This window comes from Diorhabda carinulata, chromosome 11, assembly GCF_026250575.1.
Source record: "Diorhabda carinulata isolate Delta chromosome 11, icDioCari1.1, whole genome shotgun sequence".
NCBI classification, from domain to species: domain Eukaryota; kingdom Metazoa; phylum Arthropoda; class Insecta; order Coleoptera; family Chrysomelidae; genus Diorhabda; species Diorhabda carinulata.
Window position 1 is genome coordinate 1,688,234 of NC_079470.1, and position 19,831 is coordinate 1,708,064.

A 19,831-nucleotide genomic window follows, 5' to 3' on the forward strand; every position below is an offset into this window, starting at 1 on the left:
AAAATTTTGGGAAATAAACAAATAGTTTAATAAAAGCAGTTGCAAGTTGTGTCTTTATATTCATGTAGTAGAATATTTATGTATGAATGTTTTCAAAACGAAAAATATGTTTGAAAAACTCAAGCTTCTAAAATATCTTTCTGTAAAAAAATCAAAATTTATGAGATCCCTTAATTTTATTTTATGTGAGATATATAGATGAAATGTATTAACAACATAATTTGGAAAGAACTTTACAGTTATTGTGTTTTGGAACGTAGAAAGATTATCATTATCATTATAGAGTTTGACTAATAATTCAATGAAACCCTTTCATATTAATTGTATTTAAAATAATTGGAAAATTGGATAGCTATACTTTATTGATAGTAATTGAACATGATCTTACGTCCAAATCTAGTTTATATGAAGTGGTTAACATCCAAGAAATAGTACCATCTCCTCCTGCCACCAGAATATTAACTTTTTTGGGGGACAAAAGAACACACAATTGCAATGCAGCAAGGGGTTTCCTTTCATTTAAATCTATCACTTGTATTGGGTTGAGATATTTTCTAAATTCCGATAAAATCGATGCACCATCTCCATTTCCAGATTTTTTATTAGCTAAAAAGATACAAAACCTATAAATATTGAATCCCGAATTAAATATTGAAATATTTGTTTATATTATCAATAAATGATAAGAAAAAACTTGAATAGAAAACCATGAAATTGAATCATTAATATACATATAATATTGCTACAACTTTAATTATTTTTGCTTGACATTAAAATAGTTCGGCTCTTTCCCTTCCATCTGGCTACTTCTATTTACCTAACAGTACTGAGATAAATTATATAATTCATCTGAGTTCCTCGATCTACATATTGGTTATTCAACCATAGGTTAGCTTACTCTATATTTGTAAATTTCTTTCAAATTATAGAAAAAAATAAATAGATCTTCACTAATGTATTTTGTCACAGATAGAAAAAAATTTAGTTTCGAAAATTAGTCAGATTTTTTCACTAGACAACTGCTTGAATAAGTCACAAAAATATTACACCGCCCAATCTTCTGAAAACCAGCATCAAAATTGGTTTTGTTTCTGTGGTATGCATCATTAATATCAATAGAACTATTATTTGTATTATTTGTAGAACTATTATTTATATTTTTATTTGAGATATTTTGGACCTAATTTAATTTTTTGATAACACTTCTGACATTTAGTAATTATCATTTCATCATTCATTCATTCAAGTTTGAGTTTTATTATGTTAGCGTTTACATCAATTATAATATTACCTTTTGTATGTTATGATTTATGTATGATTCTATAGATTCAAATTATGGTATTATGGAATTCAATTATGACTTCAATAAAATATTGTCTCAAATAAATTTTTTTGTATATTTTGTAAAATATCTAATGGTGAGAGCTGATGTCATGGGGTAATATGTTCAATGCATCGCCCTGTATTTATATTTTTCAGCTGAATATACTGCTACCAAGTTTAGAGGGTCTCATACTTACGGATTATGATTGATGATGATGACATTGAATTTTTTATAGAGTATAGAATATATATGCATAGATAGTTAAATCAGTTTATTTTTTAATACACTCATCATTTTGAGCAATATATGTTGTTTGTTAAAACAGGCGTTTTTTTTAGTAGATGCTCTTAGTTGTTAAAACTTTGACAGATTCATAATCCATACAATGACCTACATAAAAAACGTGAGAGGCAAGAGAGCATCTATGTAGATATAATTTGCTGGCACTTTTCTAAGAGGTTAATGATTGTTGTGTGACCTCTTCGATTGACCAATGTTCTTCTTATCTCAATTTAAACAAGGAATTTCATAAACTATGTTAGGCAACTTATTGGTTGGCTCCTTATCTTTGATTTTTAGTAAATGCTCATTAGATTGTCAAATATTTTTTGTAAGCTAGTCTCAAACTGATGAATCCATAGACACTTTTTAGATCTATTTCAGTGGAACTGATATAGCTGAAACTGAATATTTTTCAGTCAAAATTATTGAGTTTAGATATGAAGTTTATCAAAGATGAGGGGGTTTCAAAGTAATATACCAATGACAGTTCAAGGGTATAAAGAAACTTTAGCTTAAGATTCATTAGATGAAAAGAGCTTTAGTCAAAATCCTGCTCATTTTCCATCAGTTTTCAATATACGAGGATGTATTGATATCTAGGTAGACCAGTTCCATGCATAAACAAACTATTGCGTTACGCAATAAATTAAAAGAAAAAAGATGTCCGCCGAAAGTGTGAAAATTGAAAAATTATAGTATCGAACCATCATTAAGTACCTGTATTTAAAAGTGTCAAGAGGGTTAAGCAAATTTACGAAGATATGCTTAATACCCCTGGCGATCAATGTCCTTCGTATGCGACCGTGAAAAATTGGACTGCAAGCTTAAAAAAAGGTAAATTTTCCATTGAAGATGATGAGATATCGGGAAGGCCAGTTTCTGTTTCAGTTCCCGAAATTATCGATGCAGTTCATGACATGATTTTATTAGAACGTCGAATTGGGCTAAAACGGATCACTGAAGCACTGAATATTTCATACGAACGCGTTCATCATATAGTTCACGTAAATTTGGACATGAGAAAAATTGCTGCAAAATGGATCCCCAAATGTTTGTTGACGAAAAGCGTGCGAGGGCAGAAGCATCGCATTCGATCTGTGCTCGATTTGAAAACGATTTAGACTTCTTAAGCCGAATTGTTACTATGGATGAGACTTGGGTACATTTCTACGATCCAGAAACAAAGCAACAATCGATGGAATGGCGATAATCTGGTTCTCCAAGACCTAAGAAGTCTTGTTGTCTTCGTTTCCAAAACTCTGCTGGAAAAGTTCTTGATTCAGTTTTTTGGGATTGTCATGAAGTACTCATGATTGATTTTTTGGGTAAGCGTAGAACATAACTGTAGATTACTATTAGACATTACTGACCAATCTAAGGGAAAAAAATTAAAGAGAAAAGACGCGGAAAGCTATCCAAAGGTGTTTTGTTTTTGCAGGACAACGCCCCTGCATACAAATTTCATGTTGCCATGCAAAAAATTCGTGATTTAGGGTTTGAATTACTAGAACACCCCCCTTATTCACCAGATTTGGCCCCGTCCACCATCTCTTTCCTCAACTGAAAAAAGTTTAAAAGATCGTAAATTTTCTTCCAACGAGGAGGTAATAAAAGCTGTTGAAGTCTGGTTTGCAGAGCAAGTAGAAAATTTTTTTTGAAAGGTCTATAGACGTTGCAGGTTCGTTGTAATAAATGTATCCAATTAAGAGGAGAATGTGTTGAGTAATAAAATATTTTGACACTCAAATTTTGTTTGGTAGGCTAGGAATTCTTCAATATATACTCGTGGACATTGTCGCATACTTGGTATTAACAACTTAGAGTGAGAGCATTTTTTCACCCTACGACGCCCATTTTTAAATAGGCATCATCCCATTTTCACAATTAGTTAGATTCCCTAATTGTTATCTCGCCTGATGCCTAAGTCATTGACAGATATATAGGATTCGTTTCAAAAGAGAATATGAGTTGTCATGTAAAATTTTCTAAAGTATTTAAAGATTCTTTCCAAAAAATATTGGATTAGGAAGTTTGAGGACGCTATTTTTCATTTGTTTGATTAAATTAATCTTAGTGCTAAGCTAGTGATACGAATGAAACTCAATATATCTCTCAGAACTTATACCTGTAAATTGAAATTTTATTATTTTTGTTTCGAATAAATAAAGTTAATATTTATGTCATTGCTATGAATTTAATAATATTTTAAAAGATAAAACAAAATTAAAGGCACCACAATTCACCATTACTGTATGTATGTAGTTATATTGTTTATTGTCATACTTTTATACATATTTTTACATTGTACTTTGATCATAATTTTAGTCCCCGAAACTTAAAATAGCGGAAGAATAAAACAGATGATGCTCCTTCTTGCAATTTCGAAAAAAATACATTCTTACTACTTTTCTACAAAACAGCATTAAACATATATAAAACTCATACTCATACGCTAGGAGCAAGACACCAATGTCATCTATAATAGGTTAGATTAGGTTTTCAAAACCCAAGACATTTAGATATTTCAAAAACAGAGATACCTAGCAATATTTTACAGTTTCTCACTCTTGGCCCTAAATTTAGTATTCAACCTATAATTTAAATTAAAACAGTTTTAGCTAATATTGATTACATATCCTTTTTTATACAAAATGATCAAGAAAATACTATCGTTATAACTAAACCAACTAATATATGCATGAATCTAAGCAATTTTCTATATTTAAAAAACTATTATATAATTTGATACAAGTGAAAAAACTCTTTTAGAAATAATAACATTAATTTTTAATACTGCATATTTTTCTTATAATAAAAAAATTACCAGAAAATTTTTGGAACACCAAGGGGTTATTCAATATCCCCTATACTACTACTATTTTAGTGTTTATTATATATGTTTCACCCTTCAAACTATTCTTCATATAAGAAGAATGTAGACGATATAATTGTATCTCTCCCGTACAATAAAATCAACAATTTGCTATTTTACTCCTCATAAAGAATTCATATTAGAAAGAGAGGATGCTGAACAATTGTTACCTTTTCTTGACAACAAAATTTATTCGAAACAAAAATAATAAAATTTCAATTTATTGGTATAGGAAACTAATAAGTCCTGAGAGATATATTGATTATCATTCATATCATCCACGCAACAGTGAGATTAATTTACTCAAAACAAATGAAAAATAGAATCCTTCAAATTTCTAATCCAATATTTCTTAAAAGGAATCTTGGAATATTTTACGTATATCATCCATATCTTTTGAAACAGATTCTATATAATACATCTAAGACTGACTTTGAGATTGGGCGAGAAAAAAATACTAGATCTAACAGTGCTATCTTACCTATTTATACACCCTTACTATATATAAAATCAGATACTCTTAAACTTACCGAAATTGTTGAACAATATTATTTGGAGATAGCTTACAAACGAAATATTACACCTCAATGCGTCTTTACTTAACTCAAAGATAGATAATCAACCAATTAATTGCGTAACATAATTTATGAAACTCCTTGTTCAAATGGTGATAAGAAATACGTTAGTCAATCTAAGAGGTCATTCACCAATCGGATGAATCTCACTCGCGTTTTTTATGTAGGTCATTTTATGGATTATGAATCTACAAAAGTTTTAATTGCAACTACAAAAAAAGCCTATTTTAAGAAACATTATCTATTGCTTAAAATGATCTATCAAATGATCAAATGTACTTAAAAAAACTGATTCAAATAACCTTAGTGTAATCTTTGCATATATTTTAGATTTTGAAAAAACAAAATCTATGGAAAATTCAATGTCATCATCATTAATCATAATCAGTAAGTATGAAACCCTCTAAACTCTTAAAATTTTGACAAGTGAAAGTAACTTCAAAAACGTCTATTTTAACAACATTTGATCAGTGTATTAAGGAAAAAATTTAAGTTTCCTCGCGGAAATTTTTTAATTTTAATTTTAGATTAAAAAAAAAATTCTATAAAAAATTCAATGTCATCAGTAACCATCTAATCTACCTAACCTATAAAATTTGTCGTGGGTTTAATCACGTTCACGCTGTACGAAAAAAAATTATCACTGCAAATTTTCTCTTCACATCAAACATCAGTATTACTTTATAATTAACGCCTTAAATTTTATTGTTCGAGAAGAATTTTACATCCGTGCACTCTCTGTTGGAGATTTAAAATACTAATAACTAGAACTTGAAGAAAATTCTATTTTTAACAATAAAAATATATATATAGTTTAAAACTAAAAAACCTTCTTTAAAGCACACTAAACTAAAAAGTTAAAAATAATGTTTTTAAAACAAGCTAAAAACAATAAAGGATGGAAATAAATACTAGTATTGTTATTGTGAATACCTGGGGCACTTTGTCCCATAGTTCTCGTACTTCAAGCGCCCGATGCTTTTTTCGTAATAATACTAATATTTCAAATCCATTATTTTAAGCTTATTAAAAAAATATTTTAATTTTATATGTGCTAAGAGCATGTTTTTTAGTTTTTAAAACTATATTTACTTCTTAGATGCTCCCGGTAGACTGAGAAAGAGTTTTTAATATCATTGATTTCGCAAAATGGTAACGCACTTGCACTTGCCTCGTGAGCAGCTACGTTGTTGAAAGGCGATCGAGCAGGATATAAATGAAATACCAACCTGCAACCTTATGATGATATGTAATACATACGCTATATGTATACTGCACTTGATATGAAATATGTAATTAGTAAAATTGGTGTTGCTGTCGCTCCAAATATTTACATGGTGATTTGAAATTTAAATAGTTCATAAAACATGATTGACAACTGACCATATTTGTAGAATAAGCAATTAAAATGTCAACTTTAAATTGTGTCATCAATAAATAGCAGTAAGAGTTTAAAATTGAACGTGTGTGTTTTATTTGAGCAGAGTCGAACCTAAGTCCCAATTACATCACAACAAACTGGAATTTTATATGGCGATCCTATTAGTGCGTTAGTGGCATTTCAAAAACAAAATCCTATTTGAAGACAATAGGTAAAACTCAGTAGAAAGAAGTTATTTTTGCACAAAGTGGACATTGTGGCGGTGTTACTACTGATGGACACAACGGCACATTGTGTTAATCGTCAGTCTTATACATTATTTTTGTCCTCGGTCCATAAAATCTCTATAACTAAAAAATAAACGAGAAATTTTTTGACAGTTAAGAAATCGTTGTGATGATGTACTGTGTCGTGTCAATAGACGATTGTGATCCTCTGAGAAGGAAGTGTGGACTACTTGAGAGTAAGATAAGACAAATTTATTAATTCATTGTTTCTCATGACTTCGGAAATTGTACTGTTCTTCAAAGGAGAAAAAACTACTTTCCTGGCTAATGCCTCGACAAATATTGAATTACAACTTCTCTGAAGAGCGTGATGTCGATTGACTTTTTTGTCGATATTAACATCCCCAATAGCTTAATATAACTATTAAAAATTATTACACAAAACTTGTTATGAATCAGAAGTAAAATCAAGAACATTTAGATCTATAGATCAATATAACTAGACTAGTATAACTAGGCAAATTGTCAGTGTCAATATCATATTTTGATAAAGACTCAGAGAAAAGTCAAAACGTCACAATTTATCTTTCTTTTAAAAATTATCAAAAAAACTAATTTTGAAACAGAAAAGACCTAAAATCAAGAACATTTAGATGCATTTATATATATATATATATATATATATATATATATATATATATAACACCGAAGTGGCCTATCTATAATTTTAATACTATCCAACAAAACCATCGAAATTCTTAATTAATTATTTTCCAGACTATTGGTTAGGTCCCACTTTGGTGTTTCGTTGCCATGTTCCCAATAAGAAATAAATTTCTTTCTTCACCCAACATATTCTCCTATTAATTGGATACATTTATTACAACGAACCTGCAACTTCTCTAGACCTTTCAAAAATAATGTTTCTCCTTGATCTGCAAACCTGACCTCCACGGCTTTTATTACCTCCCCGTTGGAAGAAAATTTACGACCTTTTAAACTTTTTTTCAGTTGAGGAAAGAAATGATAGTCGGACGGAGCCAAATCTGGTGAATAAGGAGGCGCCATCTGTTATCGAATATTTGAACTTCGTTCAAGACAACTATGGAGACTATACACTCCAATAGTCATAGTGTATAGTCTCCATAGTTGTGAGCCATTGCAGCATGTGTAGTAGTCCAATTCCAATTTCAATAAAATCTTAAATTTCATTTGTTACTATAATAAAGTTGTTAAATTTTGTGTATTTATACGTCATTATTTAACGTATATTTTGGAGTTAAAGCGACATAATTTTAGTTATCCAAATTAGTTCTCAAAATATTTAAAAATTTAGGTTTTTAAATTTCGCGCCTTTACTACATACGCTACCGCTACAGAAGCTAGAAAGTTCCCGTTTTAATCTAAAGGGCGTGTTTCTAAAGATATAAGGAACTTTCCAACCCTACAACTTGGAAATTAAGTATAGTGGCGCCATCTGTTATCGAATATTTGAACTTCATTCAGGACAACGATTGTTTGGGTTGCATTTCCAAAAGCGTTGCGAGCAATTGTAGCATGTGTAGTAGTGGCGCGAAATTTAAAATTCCAATTTCAATAAAGTCTTAAATTTAATTTGTTGCTATAATAAAGTTATTAAATTTTGTGTATTTATACGTCATTAGCTAACTTATATTTTGGAGTTAAAGCGACACAATTTTAGTTATCCAAATTAGTTCTCAAAACATTAAAAAATTTAGGTTTTTAAATTTCGCGCTTTTACTACAAATGCTACCGCTATAGAACCTTTTATTATGGCGGACGATAATGACCAGAATACTCTAGAAGGTGTGAGAGAGAAAATATTTTCAAATTTTCTCGAATATTCTAGAGCCTAGCTCTCTGAATATATAAGAGCCCGGTGTCGCTCACCAGAGTTAGTTTAATTTGAACAGAGAAACGAGCGATTTTAAAACGAAAAGAAGAGAAGTTATCTGTGAGCCTTTATTTAGAAGTATCACGTGTGAGTATTTTTAATAGTGTGTTTAATTAACTCTCGATTTTGAAACGAAATAGAAAAAAGTTATTTGTGGGTTTTTATCGTGAAATTTCAAATGTGAGTATTTTTAATAGTGTTTAATTAATTCTAATGGTTTGGTACCAGGAATGCCATTACACTGCCTTCGTCTGAAAATTGGAACTCCAATCATACTACTCATAAATCTCAACTCCCCAAAATTATGTAATGGAACTAGAATGATCGTAAAACAGCTATCGAATAATATCATCGAAGCTGAACTTATTTCTGGAAAGACCAAAGGACAGACAGTATTTATACCTAGAATACCTCTGATCTCTTCGGAATTGCCATTTCAATTTAAAAGACTGCAGTTTCCAATAAAATTAGCCTTTAGTTTTACAATTAACAAAGCGCAAGGACAAACTTTAAAATATTGTGGCATTAACCTCAAAGAATCCTGCTTCTCTCACGGTCAGCTATATGTAGCTTGCTCAAGAGTAGGAAATCCAAAAAATTTATGTATATATACTCCGGACAATAAAATGAAAAATGTTTATAAACAAGTATTGTAAATAATGAGAAAACGTTTTCAATAAACTTTTTTTTTACTTTTTACGTCATAGTTTATTTTTTTATATCGACTCTACCACGTCATCTCATATATATATATATATATATATATATATATATATATATATATATACATATATATATATATATATATATATATATATATATATATTTATATATATATATATATATATATATATATATATATATATATATATATATATATATATATAGATCCAGCGGTCAAATTGGCGTCGGTACTTTTACGGTATAGCCAGGAATCCTTCAATATACACCAATGTATATTTGCAAAATATATTCAACGGACAGGTTAGCAGCTTGATAATTTGGCAACGTTGAAATAGATATATTTGAGTTTATTAAATAACTTTCATTCTGCAGATTTGATGGCCGTATCTGGATGTTATACTTGTAACGGAGGAAGTGGCATCTTAAAAAATATATTTAGAATCAACGTATTGGTTACGCCAAAGTGTATGGTGATTTAAATGCATTTTGCTTTCTTGGTCTTAATTTACATATATCCATTTCTATGAGTTGTTTGAGCATAATTTGATTATTATTTATTCGAACGTATCGTTACATGTCGCAAGTATGTTTGGGACGAACCAAAAAATTAACCATTTTAGTTTAAAATTGTGATCATATTCAGAGATCCGTATTGAAGCTTATAAGCAAAAGGTGCCAATTCAAATCTAATTTTTTACTGACTATTCGAAGCAACATTCAAAACTCTCCGAACATTTAAGAGTTGATTAAAAAACTAACAAACTCGACATTATTTCAGAGTCACCAATATGGTAGATCACAGAAACCCTTCTGTTATCGATGTCTCAGAATAAACGTTAGTTTTATTTTGGTGCTGTTTTTTGGAAATTTCTCTATTCCATTTTTGTGATCTATGATAAGCAACCTGCATCCAGAATTGCTTATTTTTATTTTTTTATTTTATAAAAATATTGAATAGCTGAACAAATTTTTTGGCTGATTTTGATAATACTAAGAAAAAAATAACTATTAAAGAGTCTCCTCGGGCTATTACAAGCGGGCTAAACACAGACAGACGAAAAAGGACCCAAACAAACAATATTGATGATAGTTATCCAACTGCAAATCTTCGTTATGCTTAAAAAATCGTAGGAAGAAGAATTTTCATTGGTTTATTGATCTTAAAGATGAAAGAAGAATCCGTGATGCTAATACAAAGATGGGTAGTTCTTTAATAATGATATGCGAGACCACATCCAGATTGAGTGATTTCAAAAGAGATGGGAATGCCATAGAGCATGCTTGGGATAAAATGGATAAAATACCATTGGCGAGCATGATCCTCGACCTGAATATTAGCTGTTGTTGAAACATTCCTTTTCATTAAATCCCTTGAAGAATTCCTTTGTTTTATTCTTTTATTTCAGCACTTTATCTAATTTTCATTATTCAAAGAGATGAGAAACGATTTTATGATTTTTGGTATTCAACAGTTAACAAATATATTCTCTTGTACCATAAAATTTTGTTTCAGCTTTTAAAATCTGATTAAATAAATATTCTTAACTCTATCAATATCTTCAACTTTTGAACAGCTGTTCATTTTCAATTTTCTTGAATGTATTTGAATACAAATTCAGCATGTTTTGAAATTGATTACAATTGTTCAATAACGTCTTATTAGAACAAAGTTGAATTTTTCACATGAGACATTTTGTATCTTAGATTTCAATTTGTTGCAATTTGCCATCGTAACAGAAATATTTTTTCATATTCCATAAACGGTATTCCACTAGTTCCTCGTGAAAGTCGTATGCAGGTCACCATCTTCTGTACTTTGAAACGCACAACCCAAATATTCTGTCTTAAATAAAGGTTTTTAGGCCCACTTCAACTTAAAGATTTGATAAAACTCGAACCTCGTTTTGAAAAGTATATACATGTACAGAAGAACAACAAACTCTCTACAACAGTTTCACATTTTTGAGTCATCCTGTATTTCATTCTGCCAAACTTGAACAATGTGGCTCTTCTTTTATATTGAATTGGCCCATAACTTATACCGAAACCTAAAAACTCTGAACTGTATAGTTTTTGTACTATTTAAATGTTGTTTATGAAACTTCCACCTATGAACCATTTGATTAGGGCCCTTAATGATACTTGCTGTGTCTAGCTGATTTTTATAATATGCTGATATAAATGCATCAAGCTATTCGACGCCATTTAAAGAAGAAAAATGGAGTTTCACTTTCGAAAAAGGATAACTCCTTCTTTGAAATTGATAAGCCTTAAGAAGTAGCGGTAAACGACTTGAAACTCTATCCATTTGCCGATTTTTCAATAAAATAGGGTCCTATTACGAATCCACTTGGAATGCTCCCATCTACGTTTACAGACCACCTAGTCTGACTGCGAAATGAAAATTTGTTGTAGAACAAATAATGTAAATTTGTGACTGTTCGCATATCTACTTTCATGAATTGTCCACTCGTTACCGAGTAACACAGCTGCTATTTTTTGCAAGAAGTTCTCTCCTCAGAATAATTTTATCGTGTCTTTGTAATTGCAATAAGCTGTAACTGATTCTTTGGGACTCTCATATTGGTGGGAATTTTATCCAAGCAAAGGGTATCATCGTAATTTTCAGTCTGGTTTAGGGGTACCAGACGAGAGAGTATTATGCCATCCTGATGAGATCATAACAAGGTCGAAACTAGTCGGTGGCTATACCTCTCTCCTTGCAATTGCGAAACATTGAGATGTCTGTCTCGATTGTCGGTCGATCGGCATCACGCTCTTCATTGTGGATGTAATTCAATGTTCGGCGTGGTATTAGCCAGGAAAGTGCAAAATTACTTACAGACAAATCTAAATGATTAACGAGTAATGTCAAACTAATAATAAATTGTTTTTAAATCTCACGGTATTTCCACACTTGTAATCTCCTTTTTAATAAATAAAAGTTCAGAAATGCATTTTCAATATAAAAACGACTCCTTCTTTTCCATTGATAATTTGAAGTCGTCAATACTATATATTATAAGAGGGATAAGTACTGGAGATGATAGTTGACGTTTCCGTCTCTTGTGACTGAAAACATATTTTCGCTGAATTTTTAGCATTTGTAAAAAATATACTTCGACACTAACTTAGCACGAATGATGCATGTAGAATTTCACTTTTCAAAAACATACCTTGCTGTTGGAAATAATAAAAAATAGTTGCCTACACACACTTGATGAGTACTTTAATAAAACAAATTCAAATCATTCTGAGTAAGATAGAATCACTGGTGGTCGTGGAGCAGTCTGAAAATTAGCATCAATATTCAATCAACAGTTTCGGACTGGAGAATTGACTGTATTTCTAAAAAATTTTGAGAAATTGGCTCAGTACATCAACAATATTATTATTATTTCTATCATTACCAATCTTGTTGAAATAACATTTGGTTTTAGTTTCAATATCGGATCCATCTCTTACTTCAGAATCCGAATATGTTCCTTCGTCCACCGTATCAGATATGTCAACGTTTGAGTCCTCGCTGCTACAAGCAGCACCAGTTGAAACAAAATATGAACCACAGGATGCAAACAATATATTAGGAACTCTTGAGATGAATATTTCAAATAATATGAAAATTGATGTTTCAAGTGATGAAATCGCTGGTGATTGTCTTGCGGAAAGTACTAAATTAATGTCTGAACAATCTTTGAATGCAATTTTGGGCAGTTATGTTTCTCTTGTCTCAGTGTTTGTTGACATTCCTTAGCATACTTAAATTACCTGATGTCGAGGTTATCTTTTCAAAAAACATCACAAATTCATATTATTGTTGTAATAAGAAATGAGAGCATAATTCATAATTAATATAAAACAAAAAGTATTACTTAAAAGCAATAATTTTAATCAAGAAATGAAGTTATCAGACATCCTTCAAACTGTTTTGATAGATATAAGGATTGCCATATACTGGTCTTTATTGTATTAATGATTCACTCATTATTCAAAGCGATTCATATTGAATCATGGAGAGTTTGATGTTATGATATTGAGAATTCACTTTTACCTAACTGAACCTAATCATTGTTTTGTTGATTCATTGAGTATCTAATTATTACATTTTATGTCATAGATAATGTAACACTAACGATCATTATACACGCTCACGGCCACCTGGTCAGGTTACGTTAGCTTCGGTTTGCAAAATAGAATTTTCTCAATTTTTCACATTGACTTGTTCAAAAATGGATAATCAACATTTTTGTTCACTTTATTACTCGAGGAAAAAAGATATTAACAATTATTCGTCAATAAGCGTTTACATGAACATCCAAAACCATTATTTTCTGATATTCTCATATCTTCTATAAACACTTGAGAGATTTTTATTGGAATTAGATGATTTTTAGATTTTTTTACAGACGAAATTACTTATAACGTTTTGATACGTTGCCTCAGTTGATGAAAAAACAGAATATTATCAAGAGCAACATTGGTGCGACGGAAAATTTGATTTATACTAGTAACTGATATGATTACAACGATAATATTTCATTTTAAGATGAACCGTTGAATTGGCAACGTTGTGCGTATGCCTGAGTGCAAATAATATAGATATACAGAAGCCAGAGTGTCCGCTAAATGGTCAATATATACACGGATGCCAATCTGACCGTTCATTTAATCCTACATATACAAATAAGCGATACCAGAACCATACAACAGAAACTCTGTGAACTTTAATTTAAAATCCATTCAAATATGGTGTAAATTGCACTCCGGCCCATTTTTACCTTATGTGATAGCTGATGAAATTCCAAGTCGAATGCACTATCTTTTTTCGATTTGCAAATTGGCATCTGTATATTGGATTCCACTTTACCGCTGATGCCACCTTAACCGCAATTTTAACATGGGGGGATTCCACTTCACGCCGCTAATGTGTATATATATATATATATATATATATATATATATATATATATATATATATATATATATATATAAATACATTCAAATGTTCTTGATTTTAGGTCTCTTTCATTTTAAAATTAGTTTAGTGTATTTATATGTTCTATGTATTATTTTGCTGTACCAAAGAATCAAATTGAGAACATAAATAAAAAATTCAATTCTTGTAATAAAAAACTTCAATTCACAATCGAGGTTGAGTAAGATAATAGAATCAATTTTCTTGATGTCACATTATATAAAATTAACAATAACATAAGAACAGAATGGTATACGAAATCAACTTGGTCCTCAAGATATTTAAACTTCAATTCGTGTCATCCTATGTCACAAAAAAGATAAGTGATAATAAGTTTAGCTGATAGATCTATCCAAATATCGGATCCTGAATTTAGATGCTTAGCTATTTAAAAAGCAAAAACTGCATTGCAAGAAAATAATTATCCGGAGAAAATGATAAATAACATATTCAAGAAAAGGATAAATAGATACTACAATCAATTTAAAAATAAAACAGAAACGAAACATCAAAACATAAAAAATTTTTCCTTGACATATGTAAGAGGACTTTCCCAACAATTATCGAATTATTTCAATAAATGTGATATTAGTATAAGTCATAAAGGACATAATACATTATCCAAATAATTCGCTAAATTAAAACCTAAATCACCAAGAAACAAAAGAAGTAATATTATATATCAAGTGTCTTGTACTAATTGTGACGCTGTCTACGTAGAGCAGAGCTCTTAATATTTAGAAGGTGAAGGTGACCTATAAATCAATATAAATAAGCAAAGTGTCAGTGTCAATATCATATATTGAAGAAGACTTTAAGAAAAGTCGAAATGTTTTCTTTTGAAAATTATCAAAAACCATTTCTATGCATTAGTATATCAAAAGGTCTAAGAAATTAAAGAAATATATCGAGGTTTTTCCAAAAATTGCTCAAAATTACTAAGATTATGTATAGTTGAGCGAAAGAGTTATATTGGCTGCAAAAAACGTTGATGTCAACGAAATGAGTTTTCAGATTTAAATTAAATAGCTAGTTAATCACATACAAATCAATTGATTCTCGTATTATTTGCTCAACTATCCAAAGGATTTTTAAAATCGTTGGAATTGTCGGAATAACTACTCCGTAATCTGCAATTAAGAAATGATCGGTAATCATTATGTTGCGAAATACATATCAGTAACGTCTTTGTAAAGGCAATTGACAAAAAATCATGTAATTAAAATTAAATAATAAACATGTTTTTGTTAATATCTGCCAATAATTGTTTTCATCAATTTTTGAATTTCAAATTTTCATTCTCATTATATTAGAATAATAGACAAGAACTTTAAATTTTATGTAGAATATCTATTCAAACCGTTATTCGATAGAAAGATAAAATAAATGTAATTTCGAAGTACGACCCTGTTACTATTCATTCTAATATTTTCAATTTAGAACATTATTGACAGACTTCACTCGCGTGCTGTATCGTCAAGGATTGGTGCAAGGATTATGGAAATCAGATCGGATATAGCGTTGCCAGGCATAATTACAGAAGAACTCAACAGTATTAGCTCAGAAATAGGCATTCCTTTTAATCAAATACTTTATCATTCAAAGACGTGCTAGCCATCTTTTTCCAGCGATAGAAACAATTTTATAAATATTTGAACCTCTTAAGTCGTATTTCATAAAAAAGAAAATAATAATACATCCAGAACTTTGAGAGATTTTTTTTTAATGGCCAGAGGAAGCTGATGTTTCTGTAAATGAGGTTACTGAAAACTGTTCTGTGATAATGAATTGCAGAAATGCAAGAATTGAATAAGACCTTTGCCCACTGAAAGTTACTTCCATTTTGCGTAAATTCAAAGACAACAGCGTTCAAATAAGAATATTAAAAACATGTACATTATTGCAGTACAATATTTACGATCTTAAACTGAAAACAAAGACACAAAACATTTCACATGAATGACTTTAAAAGATGCTCCTCAAGTTCCCGATACTATAAGTATCCTTCATGCAAAAACTTATAAGTTAAGATAGCTTTTTTCAATTCCTAACTGTTTGTCAATATTACTTAGCTATAGGACATAACGCAAACGTTGAAAGAGCTTTTCCTTGATAGGTCAGCAATGAACGAAAGAACGCAACAAAAAAAGTTTGATTTTACATACAATGTTTTGTCGCACCTATTGATACTAAGACAATGTCCTCAATAATGTAAGGTGTCCAGCCTTTCTACCCACATGTACGGCTAAACTGACGGTCCGTCCGTCCGTCACGATACCGTGATATTAATTTTTCGTACTTCATATATATATATATATATATATATTATACATATCATGCATACACATGCATGCAAACATCAAGTAACTATATCACTCAGTGCGACTTGTTGATATATGTTAGATCTTACTATAGTCAACTAGGTACCGATAAAAAAGTAAAAAAAATACTTGGAGATTTATTATTTATATCAACGTTACCTTATTTGTCTATTGTGGAGTGTAGCACAAGTACATTTTTTTCTTTGTAAAAGTAGATATCGTATGGGAGCAAATCTTTTTCTTACCGACTATTATTAGTGGACACCATTTATCCCAGCAGGGATCCCGAAGAGCTCCTAACAAGAGATGTTTATTTAAAGGTCCTTTACGTTGTATCGTCTGTACACAAGCCGGAGGTATTATTATGTTTCTATATTTACCAAAATCACATTCCTAAAACAGAATCACAATTTTTTTTTAAAAATGGCAGTGCGAGGAAACAATTAAATGGAAGGAAACACATTGATTTTTCAGATCTAAGCAAAAATAACATTTTTAATGACAATTATAAATTGACAAATTAATTGTACGCCGTTGAAATCTTCCAAAGTTGTTTGCTGCTCCAACTGATCCTAATTGGACACAAGAAACAAGATCGGCTACTAAAATATTTTATAGGATACTTGAAGAAACGCATTAAAAGTGGTGATAAAGTAGGAATTTGAGCCAGGAATGTAACAAATGTTTCTTCAAAAAAACATGTTATTTTTTGGAATAAGTGGGAGTACCATCTTTTCCAGATTTATATATATATATATATATATATATATATATATATATATATATATATATATATATATATAATCAGTCAATTATGGAGATCCTTTATCTCCTCTTCACGCAAATTCTGTAGAAGAAGAGAATAATCATTAATAGTTTAAAAGTTCCTTTCTATTCCGAATATCTTGTGTTCCTTGCCGCTAAAAAAATAGGACTAAAGAATAGAATTATCACTCTATTGAAAGTCGTCAGATGATTTGCTTATTCTTATTTTGCCAAAACATCAGCTATCATTTTATCGCCTTTTTTTCAGTGCGAATTGATTCATTTAGTACACAGTTTCTTTCATTGCAAAACGTAAAAAATTGTTTCCATGCTTACTTTTTCATTTTCACAATATTATGAGGCTCAATATTTTGTACCCTTTCGTTTTTTGTGTTTAATGATAACTATAATATTGAACTCATTTTTGACAACTATTGATATAGGTCAGAATTAAATGGCTCGGTTAATCTGATTCGGGCTGAAAATTAATATATACTGGAGAGTATATCAATTTCTAGACTTGATAGTTCAAAATAGATAACACATATAAACAAATTGATGGTTGTGCTATAGGAGCTTCCATATAAAGTGTAGCAGCACAATTAGAGAATGAAAATCTTCTGTTTTTGTGTTATTATCAATTTCAAATAATGTGATAACAAAAAATTTATATTAAAAATTGTATATAAAGAAACATCTAACAGAGATAAATACATATTTTTCAAATAATTAGATAACGGGGTGAGAGGAATTTGAATACTTGATACCACCAGTTGGTTCTGTATACAATTTTGTTTTTATATTATCAATTTCAAATAATGTGATAACAAATAATTTAATTTTATTATGTTGTTGAATATCGATTGTGAATTGAAGTTTTTTATGATAGGAATTGAATTCTTTAATTATATTTTAAATTTCATTTTTCAGTACTACTGAAATATTTATGTAAGTTTGCTTAAAACAATTTTATCAAAGTTTTCCATAGTACAACCATTAATTGGTTTATATATTTCAATCTCAAATTTAAGTATGCTGTTCTATAGCCTTGATAAATTCGTTTTGAGGTCTGTGTGTTTTCTAATCTTATCCCATTTTTTGATTAATATATCCTTCACAATTGTGATAGTAATAATTGTATATAAAGAAACGATATCTAACAGAGATAAATACTTATTTTTCAGGAATATTTTTCAAATAATTAGATAAAGGAGTGAGAGGAATTTGAATACTTGATACCATTGGTCGCACTGGTATGTCAGGTTTGTGCAGCTTTGGTACACTATAACTTTTAGAGGGTATGGCATTATCAATTTTTAATTTATTTGCATCTATTGGTTATTTTGTTCTTGATAATAGTTTGTAGGGTCCTGTCTAATTTTTTTTGTAAGGTGTCTTATCATTTAATAACCTCTTCATTTTATTATTATTTTCTTCTGATTTTATAATAACAATTTATGTACTTTGAAAGTTTTGAGAAGATTGTTTTGTTTGATACATTTTTTAATTTTTGTTTTTCAACTTACTTTCAAAATTAGTGTTAATATTACAAGTATCAAATCTTATTTAATATTTTGTTTTGTTAAATACATGATTGGTGCTGTATTCAATATTGCATAAGATATTTGTCACAGGTATAAAAAAACATAAACAATTTAATTTATAAATTAAATTTATAATTCTATTTCTCAAAATAAGTATGAATAATTTAATTAAATATTGCTATTTTGAGATATAACAACTTAGAATAAAAAATTATTTAATGCAATAGAAAATAGATTTTTATATTTGATATTCTATTGATTTGTATAATAATAACAATAGAGGGAATTTTGATTTTTGTAATATATCTAATTCTTCTGAATCAAGAAATGATAAATTTAGAATAAAATAAAATTTACCTCCACCAAAACATTTAGCTACTTTACAATAATTTAAATAAAATGGCAACTCCACAAATACCTGCTTAAATAAAGAATACCTGGACATGATTCCAGAATTCGATAGAAATAATGCACTACCTAGATTTATTGAAAGTTGTGAGAAATTTATTGATAAATTTTATAATACTATATACTGTTTCAAAATGAATATTTGATGTTCAGCAACATAGCAAAAATTAAAGGTGCGGTAGCTAAATATTTCTTCTTGTACTATAAGAACTTGAGAAAATGTTGAAGATACACTTCTTAATACTTTTACTGATAAAAGAAATATTTACGGGCTAAATATAAAACTTTCTAAAATTAAACAAGATATCGAAATACATTCCGAATTTTATAATCGAATTGAACATGTTAATGAACATAACAGAGTGGTTTAAAACAATCTTTAGGTACGTTAATGCAATATATGTTCCGAGCTTTCAGTCCCAGACGATGAATACATAAGTATTGGAAAGCTTGGAAAATATATTGAAGTTAGTCCACTTTGGTGTTTCCTTGCCACGTTCCCAATAAAAAACTACTATGTTTTACTTATGTACTTATGTCTTGTATTTCTACTTTATC

General features: G+C 29.5%; 1 protein-coding gene across 3 annotated transcripts in view; it reads right to left on the reverse strand.

Moving 5' to 3' along the window:
* Positions 1-19,831, reverse strand: part of LOC130899699 (diacylglycerol kinase epsilon) — a 114,062-nt gene that overhangs the window by 58,746 nt on the left and 35,485 nt on the right. For all 3 annotated transcript variants that reach the window (XM_057809840.1, XM_057809838.1, XM_057809839.1), the window contains exons 4-5: positions 16,802-16,949; positions 389-606 (exon numbers count right to left, since the gene is read on the reverse strand). In XM_057809840.1, the coding sequence (XP_057665823.1) occupies positions 389-606; positions 16,802-16,949 (366 nt within the window). The remainder of the gene's footprint in view (positions 1-388; positions 607-16,801; positions 16,950-19,831) is intronic.